Source organism: Cannabis sativa, chromosome 3 (assembly GCF_029168945.1).
Source record: "Cannabis sativa cultivar Pink pepper isolate KNU-18-1 chromosome 3, ASM2916894v1, whole genome shotgun sequence".
Classification (NCBI taxonomy): Eukaryota; Viridiplantae; Streptophyta; class Magnoliopsida; order Rosales; family Cannabaceae; genus Cannabis; species Cannabis sativa.
In genome coordinates, this window is record NC_083603.1 from 52,180,306 (window position 1) to 52,194,035 (window position 13,730).

The 13,730-nt window shown below is 29.5% G+C and overlaps 2 protein-coding genes across 3 annotated transcripts; one reads left to right on the plus strand and one right to left on the minus strand.

Annotated features, from left to right (window-relative positions):
• Nucleotides 1–3,255: 3,255 nt before the first annotated feature.
• On the plus strand, nucleotides 3,256–7,013 carry LOC115709354 (E2F transcription factor-like E2FE). 2 transcript variants are annotated; one of them, XM_030637440.2, is made up of 11 exons: nucleotides 3,256–3,558; nucleotides 3,672–3,739; nucleotides 3,827–3,879; nucleotides 4,158–4,235; nucleotides 4,325–4,378; nucleotides 4,477–4,588; nucleotides 5,442–5,509; nucleotides 5,602–5,674; nucleotides 5,756–5,817; nucleotides 5,917–6,325; nucleotides 6,471–7,013. In XM_030637440.2, exons 1-11 carry the CDS (start codon nucleotides 3,464–3,466, stop codon nucleotides 6,557–6,559), a joined length of 1,161 nt encoding a protein of 386 aa, XP_030493300.2. In that variant the 5' UTR covers nucleotides 3,256–3,463; the 3' UTR covers nucleotides 6,560–7,013. The 2 variants fall into 2 exon arrangements, with proteins under 2 accessions (XP_030493300.2, XP_030493301.2); XM_030637441.2 differs by having other exon boundaries at nucleotides 3,326–3,558; nucleotides 5,917–6,330.
• A 947-nt stretch (nucleotides 7,014–7,960) lies between these two features.
• LOC115710270 (uncharacterized) lies at nucleotides 7,961–11,753 on the minus strand. The gene is made up of 14 exons (XM_061112109.1): nucleotides 11,260–11,753; nucleotides 10,841–10,938; nucleotides 10,631–10,731; nucleotides 10,457–10,535; nucleotides 10,253–10,313; nucleotides 10,120–10,166; nucleotides 9,942–10,034; nucleotides 9,721–9,811; nucleotides 9,586–9,634; nucleotides 9,034–9,150; nucleotides 8,794–8,941; nucleotides 8,525–8,617; nucleotides 8,330–8,441; nucleotides 7,961–8,253 (listed from the first exon to the last, which is right to left on the minus strand). The coding sequence occupies exons 1-14, from the start codon at nucleotides 11,315–11,317 to the stop codon at nucleotides 8,153–8,155; spliced, it is 1,248 nt and encodes a 415-aa protein (XP_060968092.1). The 5' UTR covers nucleotides 11,318–11,753; the 3' UTR covers nucleotides 7,961–8,152.
• Between the last annotated feature and the right edge of the window lie 1,977 nt (nucleotides 11,754–13,730).

A 13,730-nucleotide genomic window follows, 5' to 3' on the forward strand; every position in this document is an offset into this window, starting at 1 on the left:
AAATAATCATACTTTATAATAAATTTATTAGTTATATTGTTTAAAATATCTAAACTTACTTAATTATTTTATTATCTAATAAAATTAGTTAAATATAAATTTAATATTAGATTAAATTTTATAGATTTAAAAAATATAATTAAATTATATTAGATTATATATTGGGAAATTTACACCACATACTGTTTTTTTCTATTTTATTTCAATTTTACTGTTGTGAGGGAAATATAATATTTTTACTGTTTTATTTTTTCTATACTATATATGTGTACTGTTTTTTTTTTTTTTTTTTTTACTTTTTTACTTTCACAATTGCCTATCCACATATTATATATATATCTTTATATATTAAAAGTGCCTATCTAACGACATTTCTTGGTTTAACAGAATATACTTAAAAATAAAAGAATATTCTGTTAAATTTAACGATTAGGTTTGATCTCCCGTTAACAAATAAACCCAATAATTAAACCCAAAAATAACAATCTTTTAAATATTAATAATCTCTTTTTAAATTAAAAAAATCTTAACCACATATCTCTCTAACAAACCTATCTTGGGAGAATATTAATAATTTTATTTATTTATTTTTTTAAAAAATCTTTATTTTTTTTGATTCCGATGCATAATATGATGTTATTCTTTTTAAATGCTTTATTAATTTCTTTTCTATTCTAATGTGAAGAAATTTTTGGCAATAGAGAGTCATCAAATGTAGTCCAAATGTTTGCACTCCATAATCTATATATCTATCTATAATATAGGTCATGATTACTCTTTTTTTTAACCTATTAATTATACAGGTATAATTATTAATTTTAATTGATGATAAAATTTAGTTTTTCTATTTTTCTATCATATAAGGATAATTATTTTTTTTTATTGTTATTATTTTTTTCACTATGATGTTTGTAGATAATTTTTTTGACTAAATAATTATTAAATATTAAATAGATTAATTAAAAATATCTAAATCATATACCATTTAAATTTAAATTTGATTAGATTTAATTCTGTATCTACTTTCTCATTATTTGTAATTGTTCTAAATCTCATCGTGCAAACTCATATATTAAACACAATATTCCACCTTGAAACTGTTCTCTGTTTTTTTTTTCTTTCTTATTGGTTGGTGTTAATTCGCCCCGATGATTCAAGTGTCATGGTTTAGCAGAAATACCACTTCTATCTTTGTGTGATTGCAGATATACCATTTCTGTCATTGACCCACTTTTTAGCTTTATAAATGCAGATGTTCATATAATATTAACACGTTACAGAATATTTATAGATATAAACTTACATTACAATGCTGTTTTAAAAAAAGAACTAAATAGAATAATCTACTACTCCAATAATAAATTTATTTACAATTTTATAATTACACTAATATTAGTTTTAATACATTATTAAATAATATTTCAAATATAAATATTTAATTTTTTCAAACAAAAAATTTGTAATCTTTAAAAATAAAATACATTCAAAATCTTCAAAAGACTAAAATCTTAAATGAAACTAGCAATACGTGGCTCGGCACGTACATTCATCTAGTATATATATATATATAAACTAAACAAAAGTAAAAAACGGGTGGGAGTGGTAGATTTTTTATTTTTTTTTATTTTCTTTTAATTAAAATTATATTATATATTAAATGATATAAAAGTGTGATGTGACTTGTGTTGTCATTTTAGTGACATATTTCTTTTTTTTTCATTTTTTTTTTTGTTAATTTTCTTTTAATTAAAATTGATGATAAAAATATGATACCCTAAATTAATACCCATTTCTTTCATTTAATCTCACTTCCCCATTATTCTCTCTTACTATTCATCATCTTCTTCTTTTTTTTTTCACTCTCTACTTCCTCAAGTTCTCCCTATTTTTCTCCATTAACATATAAATTTTTTATTTTTTTTCTTGTTCAGTTCTTCTTCTTCATCTTCTTTTCATTTTTCTTTTATTTATTTTAAAGTTCTTAGTCACGTTTTTGGAAAATATAAGAGTTAATGTGATTTTTTTTTGTTCTAATTTTCTAAAACTTTCTTGCAAATATAGTGCATCTAGTATTGAGGATGTGCATAAGATAGTTAATTTTTTAATCATTTTTTTATTTGTTTTAGTGTTGTTTTAGTGTTATTTTACTGTTGTTTTTCATGATTTATTTATTTGACGCCGATTTCACTGCTCTTGCTCCATCTCCCTGGAATTAATAGTTATTTTCTGGGTATTTTTGTGTTGTTGTGGTGGTTCTGTCCGTGAGTGTGGAAGATGAAGGCTATAAATACATTTCTTCTTCGTTCTCTTTGGTTATTTTTGTGGTTTTTTTATTCTAGTTTTCTTATAAATACATTTAACGAGCTCACTGACAAAAGAGTTTTGAGGTGTGTGGTTCTTTTATATTTTTCTAAGTGGTTATATTTGTTTCATTTGTTTTTGTGTTGTTTTAGTAGTTTTTTTTATTATGATTTTCTAGGAATGAACTTGCAAATATAGTTAATTTTGCATCTGGTGTTGAGGCTCTGCAGCAAATTGTTTATTTTTTTAAATCATTTTTTTTTCTTTTGTTTTGTTTGATTGTTTTAGTGTTGTTTTACAGTTGTTTTTCCATGATTATTTATTTGATGTCAATTTCACTTTTTTGCTCAATATTGTCGGAATTAATGGTTGTTTCCAGTTGTCCTGGTGTTGTTGTAGTGATTCTGTTTGTGGTTGTGAAAGATAGAGGTCTTATACTTTTTTTTTTTTTTTTGTATTTACAGTATAAAAGAAAAAAAAAGGAAGGACAGTATAAATGTATCATCTGCCAGTAAAATTGAAAAGTATTAACCCAAATTCAGTATTTTTGTAAAATGCCCTATATATTTGATAATTGAGTAATTTTTTTTTTTTTTAGGAAAGTACTTGTTATATTTGATAATTGAGTATACATTTTAACAAATAAACAAACATAAATAATTTATACGGATGATGTAGTCTGTCGCTGATTTTTTTGAAAACAAAACGAGCAAATCATAAAAATCGGGATCGAAAACGAGGAAATCTATAAAAATCGGGAATCGTTATTGTCAAAAAATAAAATAAAATCGCGGATCGTTTAACTCATCACAAACGACACGTCGTATATTTCATAAGTCAAATTTTATGAATGACCATAAAAAAGAGGGAAGTGCGTAGGGGCAGAATGGTAAAACCAATAAAACTAAGGAAACTGTTAAAGAAAATAAGGAGGGTTAGAATGGGAAATGGGGAAAATTGAGAGCGCGTGCTGATGCCGCTCTTTCAAATTTGGCTCTTTCAAAATTTCAAAATGAATAGAGAGTACTTGAAAACAAATTTCCAGATCCATTATATATATAACCACTAAACCAAAACAAATAAAAAAAACTCAAATTTAGAGTCATATATTTCACTTTCGTATCTATTTAAGCGGGCTCAGGCGGGATCTGAACATAGTTCAATGGCGGCGCCACCGCCCACTGTCACCGGAGGGGACTCCTCTAAACACCACGCCTATAGCCGAAAGCAGAAGTCTTTAGGCTTATTATGCTCCAAGTACTTCATGCCAACTCTCTCTGATTTTACTTAGCTTTGGTGCTTTTTTATTATTGGTTTTTCTGAACTTTGAATTCGAATTCTTAAATTGTGGGTTTTCTTTTCTCTCCCAGTTTTCTCTGCTTGTACAATCGCGATGGGATAACATCTATTGGCCTCGATGATGCTGCTTCACGATTAGGTTTTATATTATTCACTTTACTCTTGATGGGGTTTTCAATTCTGGTCGTTGTTGGAAAAAATGTAATGACTTTGGATTATGTTGTAGGTGTTGAAAGAAGACGGATCTACGATATTGTAAATGTACTTGAGAGTGTTGGGGTGAGATTTTTTTATCCCTTTATTTGAATATTGTACTGGACTCATCTGAAAACAGTTTGATGATGAATTGTTTCTTGTTTTTCTCAATATTTTCCTTGAAATAAGTAGAGTAAATTGGATTGGTACAGATTGACCTATATTCAGTGGTCAATTCTGAACTTAAAGGGTTATTTATTTTTCTGATACACCAAATATTGGATTCCTCATTTTATTTTTCCTTGGTGATTCTTGTTTTGTGTGAAGGTCTAAGCTTTATTATTTGTTTAATTTAATTATAGGTTCTGGCAAGGAAGGCTAAGAATCAATATACATGGAAAGGGTTTGAGGCTATACCCAAGGCTCTAAAGGAACTTAAGGTAACTACGTGAGTTCAACTTGTTTGAAGTGTAAAATTAGTCTAACAAAAACTTTTGGGACTGATTTTTTGCTCCTTTGGTTACGATAGGATGAGGGTTTGAAGGAGAATTTCAGTTCATTTGATGGCAACGATGATTCAAAAGTAAGTATCAATTGTTTTAGGATTGACAACACTGTATATCCATTTACTAAGTTTTTATTAGTCGAATTTTGATTTGGGCTTAATACTCTCTGTATCAGGTGTCTGATGATGAAGAAGATGATGAGAGAATTTCTGACACTCGTACTGAAAGTCAACCTGACAAATTAAACCACAGTTTAAATCTCAAATCCTCAGCTTCTTCTAAACCAGGTAATGCTATTTACCATACTATTGTTTTGTATATCTCAGCAACTATTTCGTTTTACAAATTATGTAAAGGAAATATTATATCTATGTTATTTACTAGAACCGTTTGTTTTATAATAAAAAAATAAAAGGTTAAATTTATAAGCGACACAAACTCTGTTTATTTTTAGAAGCATAAGTACATCATGTTTGTAAAATTGTGATTTTCTTTTAGTTTTGTCAATACAAACTTTGTTTTGATATTATTAAAAGAATATTAAAAGTAATTGATACTATCTGTTTCTCTTTAAATAAAAAAATTTATAATTTGTGACTTATATGTGTTTTGTTGAAGACAATAACAAAGTTTGTGTTAACGAATTTAAAGAAAAGTTACCGTTTCTAAAAATTAAGTACTTAATGTCCGCCAACAATAAATATGGAGTTTATATCACTTATAAATTTGAAACTTTAAATACTTATGTCGCTACTTACTCAAAATAAAAATATAAATACATACATCTATGTTTTAAATGTTAATGTAGATATTTGATTAAGTGCACTAATTATATTTTAACTTATAAGACATTAACAATAGTTGGTAATTGCGTGCGCAACTTTAATTATACATATGCGTTTCATTTTTATTGATGAAGTTATATTCTGTATATTAATACTCAATATTTTACACTTTTGAATAAGCTGGTTGGAAATTAGCTATGTACTATTAGTCATGTCTAAAGGATTAATTAATCTATTTCACCCGTAGATCCATATGAGTTGAATCAAAGATTGATATTGCCAATTACTGCATTTAGTTTGGGTTTTACTTGTAATTTTTTTTCCTTATACTAAGTACAGTTTTGGTTCTTGGCAGAAAATAGAAGGGAAAAGTCATTGGCACTTCTTACCCAGAATTTTGTAAAGCTCTTTGTCTGCACTAGTGTAAGTGTTATTTGAGGTTTTTCTTTTAAAAATTGTTTTGTTTGAGTCATTTGGTTGTTCGCATCACTTGACAGTTCCTCAAAATTGTTCAGGTGGATTTGATCTCTCTAGACGAAGCTGCAAAGTTATTGCTTGGGGATGCACACAATTCATCAATTATGAGAAGTATGGTAACTAAGTCTTCATCTTTAAAATAAAAGGTTTGAGTCACTGTATTTAATATGTTATCTATTGTGGTTATTTCAGCGAAAGTCAGGCGGCTTTACGATATTGCAAATGTGCTGTCCTCCATGAATCTAATTGAGAAGGTAAAACATCATTGAGATCTTTACTGTAGTTACTGTCTTTGTGCTTTAATAAGGTTACAAATTTGCACAAGTTTTAACCTGCTGTGGAAAATTATGCAGACACATACATCAGACACAAGGAAGCCTGCATTCAGGTGGTTGGGATTTGGAGGAAGAGGACAAGCTGAGCATAATGTCTCCGCTCATGAATCAGTTGTAACTGAATCAAAAAAACGACCATTTGGAGCAGACATTACAAACATCAGTTTTAAGAGGAATAAATTGGATTTAGGTGAGAGTTTAAATATGAACTTTAGCAAGCAGAAGCAAGTGAAACAAGAGAGTTATGTAGATGAGATTGATAGAATCACTTTCGAAGAAGATTCAAATGAAAGTACAAAGAGCTATCAGTTTGGCCCTTTTGCACCAGTCACCATAGCAAGAGTTGGTACCTCTGAGAATAATCCAAGGAAAGTTCATGACTTGGAGAAGCTTGCTACTATTTATCGTCCTCAGTACCAAAACCAAGGTAAGGTATCAATCATTTCATGACTGCAAGAGACTTGCCTCTATTTTTTGTTCAAGCATTTAATCTCTGCTTAAAGGAAAGACTTAAAGTTTTATTATTTATTAAATATCACTGATTTAATGTAGTCTTTGCAACCGTCTTGCAGCCCTGAAAGACCTTTTTTCACATTACATGGAAGCATGGAAAACATGGTACTCAGAAGTATCCGAGAAGAATCCAATTAGAATTTCATGATACTCAACAGTGATTGATCAACTTTATGGGGGAGTGGGGTTATGGTAGAAGTATTAGGTTTAAGATTTTGTGTCTTGAGTCTTAAATGCTTGTTGGCCACATCTAAAAAGAGTCAATCCCCTCTTGAGCTGGTGGAATATTATGAGGAAGAGGCGGGTCTTGGATGCATGTTCTCTGTGCACCAACTTGGAATTGCCATCTTCATTTTGGGATATAGTATTTTACTGCATTGGTTTGACATTTCCACAATCGCTGTATCTCTAATTTGCGTCTACATAGTTTTTTTGTTTTTTTTTTGTTTTAACATTTGGAGTTGGTTGGAAGTTAGGATAGGCAATAATAGTAAGTTGGGATAGGCAAAGATCTTCGTTTATATTAATTGTGGAAGCTGTAGAGTAGCTCATGTAAATTTTCTGCGGCTGAAATTTAAAGTCAATTATGACATTTATGTTTAGGGGTGTTCATTCAATTTAATCTGCACTATTTTGCTCATAGTATATTCAATTTGCATAGTGTGGATTTCATTCTTTTGGATCCAATTTAATTCGCACAATAGCTTAAATCTAATCTAATTTGCAAAAGTGCGGATTGGATCGGTTATTTTGGATTAGTTACTTTTTAATATTAAATTATTTAATATTTATAAAAAAAATATTTTTTTTTTCACATAACTAGTACCATAATAAAAAAAAATTATAGTTATTTTATGTTTTTTATAATTTATTAAAATAAATAAAATAGCAAATAACAAATTCAAAGAAAGAAAAAAAATTATATGCATAATTTTATTTTTAATTGTATGTAGAAAAAAAATATAAGAATAGAATATACATTTGATTTATTCAGTTTTGTCATAAAATTGTATTGTATGTATTATATTTTTAAATTACTATTTTCTTTATATTAAAATGTTATTTGTTAATATAATTTTTTATTTTTTTTTATAAATATGTGTGGATTGGATTGATTACTTTACATATCAATTAACATCCAATCGCCACTTGTGCGGATTTTGAATTTTCCAATCCAATCCAATCTGTACTTTGCGGATTTGATTGGATTGAATCGTGCGGATTGAATTGGATCGACTATTTTATGAACACTTCTATTTATGTTACTCTTTCTGGTTGGGTATTTTTCTTGTTTTGGTGGTTTAAATTCCCTTATTTTATGTTATTACTTGAATTCTTGATAATAAACCTGTTTGTTTGATTGTCTTTGTTATTTTGAACAATGTTAACAAACCTTGTTAATAATAATATAAGAGATCTTGGTAATACTACACCATGGCTTCAAAGGCTGCATACTGAACCTTGGCAGTGAAAATCCTCTGTATGTGTTTATATGTTCATGTATCATATAACAAAAAAAAAAAAAAAATTGATTTATTGTGGACTTCACTTTACAGAAATAATAAATTAAGGACAGTTCTCTTTTATTAGAAAACAAAAATGACTAGAAAACCAGTGCTGAACTTATGATACATAAGTATGATACATAAGAGAGATTTTTTTTTTTTTTTTTTAAAATGATACATAGGAGAGATTGAATCATTGAAATATTTTGGCTCTTTTGGACATAAGAACGGTTGCATCATAGAATTATTTCCTCTTGAACACTGACATTGAGAGTCTTATTTGGGAGAACAATGCTGTTAATTACCACCACCTCATCTTCAACAGAAACTGATTCACCTGGATGAACAATAACACCGTTCAGATTAGGAAATGTCAATTATTATAAGGAAAAATAAACAATAAAAAAGCATACCAAGAATTGTAATTCCAAGTTTAGCATTATAATCTCCACTCGCCTGGACTCGGGACCATGTCCCAATAGAAGATTTCCACCCAACAATAGCATGAATAACAACTGCATTCTCCTGAAATACAACAATACAATGCAGCAACAATCTCAATAAACCTTTTCACTACATTTTGAGTTAATCTTGATTTTGGTCCGTACCTTAATTTCTACATCATCAAGGATGATACAACTGATGAGCCTTGCACCCGCACCTATGCGAGCATTTGCAGATATTGAGACATTGGGTCCTATCTGTTGTGTGGTATCACAGACGTGTGTTAAAAGTAATAGATTATTTAGAAATTTACACTTTGTCAATAAGAAATTGATAATGGTTTTTGTCACACGTTTATTATAGAAATGTTTCATACATTTCACCACGTTTCGATTCAGTAAGCAGAAGGATTGGAAAAGAATAAAAGAACTACCTTTGCTGTTGGGTGTATTTTTGCTGATGGATGAACATAAACATCACCAACAATTTTTGCACTCTTTATGCCGTCGCCACTAGCCAAAAGATCCGGGGAGGTGAGCCGGAATAGTGCAAGGTACAGAGAAGAGCATCTCAATGACATTCTGAAAGTATCAACTTGAAACTTTGGTATTCTTGTCCAGAATAAAAGGCCACAAAGGATTTATTAATAAAGCAGGGTTGAGGCTAGTCTTACCCTGGAGTTTTGATTTGTTCCCAGAAGTCCTTGGTTTCATATGTAAATAGTTGTTTCTTCCCAGCTAAAGGTGAGAGAATATCTTGATCCAATCTCACAAAATTTGAGGGCAGACTCCTGCAAAAAAGAGCAGATGTTTTTACAAATAATTATTTGTATGATGAATTCATTTACTTAGATTTGGATACAATAGAATGGAGTGGAAAAGATTTGTCAAAACTACTTATCAAATCACTGTTTGAATATAGGAGGTTTTGTTTCTTAAGGGGAAAAACAAAGACATCAACTGCCTTCCTCTGATGCATCCAAGTGGGGTAAGATTCAGTACATTAACAAGAATTTAGCAGTTGAAATTGAAACCTCATATATGAGTGTGCTCCTAAGTTCCTAACTGATTGATTAGATGATGACAAGTCAATATAGATACAATAGTGCATTTGAAAACCCAACTTTTAATATTCTGAAACACTTACAAATTGAAGTAATATACTAAAGAAGTAAACTTGGGTATCATATGAATGGAGTTATTCAACTATTATATGTCTAGTATACCTTGTTGCTGACTGGAGGGCTTCAAAGCTGGATAGACGTCTAAGATTAGCTGCATTTTTTTTTTGCCAAAAAAGTTTGAGCTTGAATTTTGAAACTTTAAGTTGTGTAAATTAACCAAAGGTTGATATCAATTACCTCTGTCCTTCCTTTGTGTGGAAACCCCCTCTATAGCAGTAAAAATTTCTGGTGTGAATACATAGACACCACAATTTATCAGGTCACTAACCTGAAATTCATTATGTGAGAAGTAGATTAGCTATGTTATGTAAAGAAACTGAAATTTAATATGCTGATCTCTTGATCTAAGAAAGCTAGTAAATTTGAAAGAGCAAGTGAATTTCCAGTGTTGAGCTTACAAAAGTCTCAGGCTTCTCTGTGTAATGCAATAGTTCATTGGTGGTTGGATCTGCTACCAGCTCCCCGAATTGACTGGCGGACTCCACAGAAACCTGTAGGAGAAAATAATTAATGTCATAAGGAGTAACTAAGGAAGGGAAGATCTCTGCCGTGACACTTGTACATGTGTTCACATACCTTAATGACTAGGATTGTTCCCATTCCACCATAGCTTTTATGAGCCTCTTAAGATATAAATGAAGCAAAAGTTAGAAACTAAGATTTTGTGATCTTATAAACATGTATTGCAAATTTCCTTAAGCATAGTTACCAAGCATTTCTGGCAATGGAAAACTGCAGCAAACATCACAGTTGAGCAAGAAAATGTGTGACTGCCATGAAAGGAACAAGCAACCAAATCAAGGTTTGAACTTGAAAACAAATTGGTACCATCAACAAGTTAATGTGTTTCATTTCCAGAGCCAAAAAATGACAAAAGTTGAAATAAGAAAGGTGAAAAGAAAAGAATATAAACCGGGCTGTCTTCCATGATTAGATCTCTGAAGTTATAGAGTCCACCAGCTGAACCAAGTGGCTTGTCTTCCCTCAGATATCTATGACAGCATAACAGAAGAGAAGAATGATCAGAAAATTAACAATATTTTGAGTTCTCTTTAGAGGGTTTAAAGGCATTCAAAAAGTATATTACCTAACAGGGACTTTAAGCTCATTAGATATTGCAGATACATATAATGCGAATTCACGCTCCTCATAGAAACCAATGAGAAATATTTGTGCCAGGTTTGGAATCTGTAACAAGCAACAATGAGTTATGTGACTATTGTTTTAATGTTTAGAAATTGCACAAATCGAAATCCAAAATCATTTCATTTGTTTGTATTATTTAAGAATATTATACCCTTTTGCAAGCAGAAATCGGATGATGGACCATTGGTTGCCCTGCCAAAGGAAAGAGTGGCTTTGGGACATTCAATGACAGTGGTCGGAATCTTGTACCTGGAAAATTCAGAAAATCCGAGTGGAAACATGTTTGAGTAACTGATCAACATTATCAATCAATCAAATTATAGGAGATACGAAGAACTATAATAATGCATTTGGAGCAAAGTAATTAAATCACAACTAAGGAAGACACAAAAACGAAAGGGATCTCATTCATTGAACGAAGATTCAAAGCACCATGAAAAGAGAATCACAAAAGAAAAGGTTGAGTAATTGATTCCAAAACAAAAGAACATATAGTTTCTTTCATAATAGAACTGAATCTAAGAAAACAGAGACTGGTTTTCTATGGAAGAATGGTGATCTTCTTCAAACCTTTTGTGGGTCCTCCAACCATGATCACAGCAACAACCTTCTCATCTGAGCTCCCCATGATCTTCTACCAAAGCAAACCCAGATCGCCAAAAGATACAAACTTTAGTATTTCAAATCCAAACTCTTATAAAACTCAGAGAATTTGACACAATAGAAAGGAGCCCAGATGGAAATTTATGAAGTATGGAGTATCTAAAGCCTCCAAATAATTATTAAGAGACAAAAAAACAAGTACGGTCTAGCTAGGCAACAGTAGTGTGTAATAATAAGAGTGGGTTTTATAAGTAAGATCCAATGTTAAAAAATGGACTAAGCTAACAGTTCAATGCCACTCGCTGCCGATAAGTACTCACAAACAGCCAATGCGGGGAAGTTTCCACCTCTCTTTAACCACAAAACAAGAGAAGTTTTGTATGTGACAGGTAAAACTATCTTTTTTTTTGGTAGGAAAACAAGTAACTATCTCATTCAGAGCATTGTGTGTTGTCTGTACTGGTTTCACTTTTCTCCATGAGAGATACTCTTCAATTGGAGCACCATTCCTTGGGATGGGACCCATATCAGTTTTTTCTTATATCATTTTTTTTTTTATTATTTGGTCCATCAAATTCAAATTGTTTAGGGACTGTTTATTCTACGTGCTAATTAGGATTTTTTTCTACCCAACTCTTATTGTTACATGTACAAATTATGTTTCTCAACTTTTAGCATTGTTACAAGTTTTGTTTAAAATTTTAGAATTATTAAATTTAAGAACTTTGTTTAATTTTATTAATGGATATACATAAAAGTTTAGAGAACATAATTTAATACATATTAAAGTTTGGAGACACAATTTTGTAGATATAAAAATTCGAGGGCATGATTTGACACAATAACAATCACTGTATTAGTAAAATTGAACAAAAGTCTTTAAATCTAACAATTTTATAATTTAGAAGAAATTTTTAACGACTTAAAAAATTCGGTAAACATAAATTGGTACTTGTCGAAATTTGAGAGATAAAAATTCTAATAAGCACAATAAAAATGAAATAATATTTTAGTATTTGAATTTAAATTAATTTTAAATTAAAATACATAGGTAAGGTGTTGGACACTTATTTAGAGTATCTTACATGAGCAATCATCTTTCAAACTTTATTATTATTATTATTATTATTATTATTATTATTATTATTATTTATTTTTGAGTTAAAATGAAATTATTTGTCCATGCAAAAGTAATTTTTCACTACAAAATATAGTGAGAGAAAAAATAGGGTAATAGATAGTTTATGCATTTGTATTAATTTCACATGCATCAACTTTGTTTGTGGCCTTGTGGGAAGAAAAAGTAGGTATGTTTTTCTTCTCTTTCTTTCCATCTAATCTAATGGTAAAAGGATTATTTTGGTGGTGATCAAAGTTATGGTATTGGAATAGTTGCAAGGAATGATCATGGCTTTCTCTTGAATGGTCTAACACGAAGATATATAAGGGTTGTTAGGCCGGAAATAACTGAGGCGATTTGTGTTAGAGAAGTTTTAAGTTGGATCAAGAATCAAGAGTAGAATTAAGTCACACTTGAGATGGATTGTTTAGTTGTTGTGCAAGCTTTATCGAGTCTATTTGAAATATTTTCTAATTTATTTGGTTTGATTATTAAAGAATGTAAACTTTGCTTGGGAAGTTAGAAAATATTTTATTTTATTTTGTTAAACGTTCAACAAACATAGTAGTATTTATTTGTAAAATCTTTTAATTTTTATCTTGAATGTAATTTTAGTATGAGGAACATTCTAATAACTAAGCTACTATTATGCTTGGTAGTTGAGTTTGAAGTTTAATAAAATTGATCATTATCTATTCAAAAAAATGGTAAAGGGATTTTTACCTTACAAAAGTTAAAAGGAAAAAACAAACAATGTAATAGACCTATTCATTACCATTACAATGAACTAAATATCACCGGCCGAATGCCTAGTCATAAGATTTTCAAGTCATTTATGTCTTTACATGATTTTAAACCTTTTAGAAATATTAATATATTAAGGTGACTTCTTTAATATATAATAAATTTTGAAAAGGATATGACAAATGAAATGTTGCATCTTATTTGAATCTAGTACAAGATTTAGTACCGACAATTTTTTTTTTACAGGTTTTAGGAAATATCCCAAAAAAAAAAGAAAGAAACAAATCGATCTATTAGAGTCAGTCCCAAAAGAATAAGAAAATCCCAAGTGGGTGATACTTTTTAACTAAACTATAGACACTATCCTAGGAGCTAAACTTAGATAAAAAGAAACAAAATTCATAACCAATAAAAATGAAAAAGCCTCAAAAAATAATTTTTTTTTTTAAAAAATAATTCACATAGAATATTCCAGCAAAATAATAATAATATATATGGATGTATTTTTAAAGAGTAGTATTATGAAAATTTGAGTTTTTATACTTAATTTTTTATCTAAATATTTTTTTTTTGT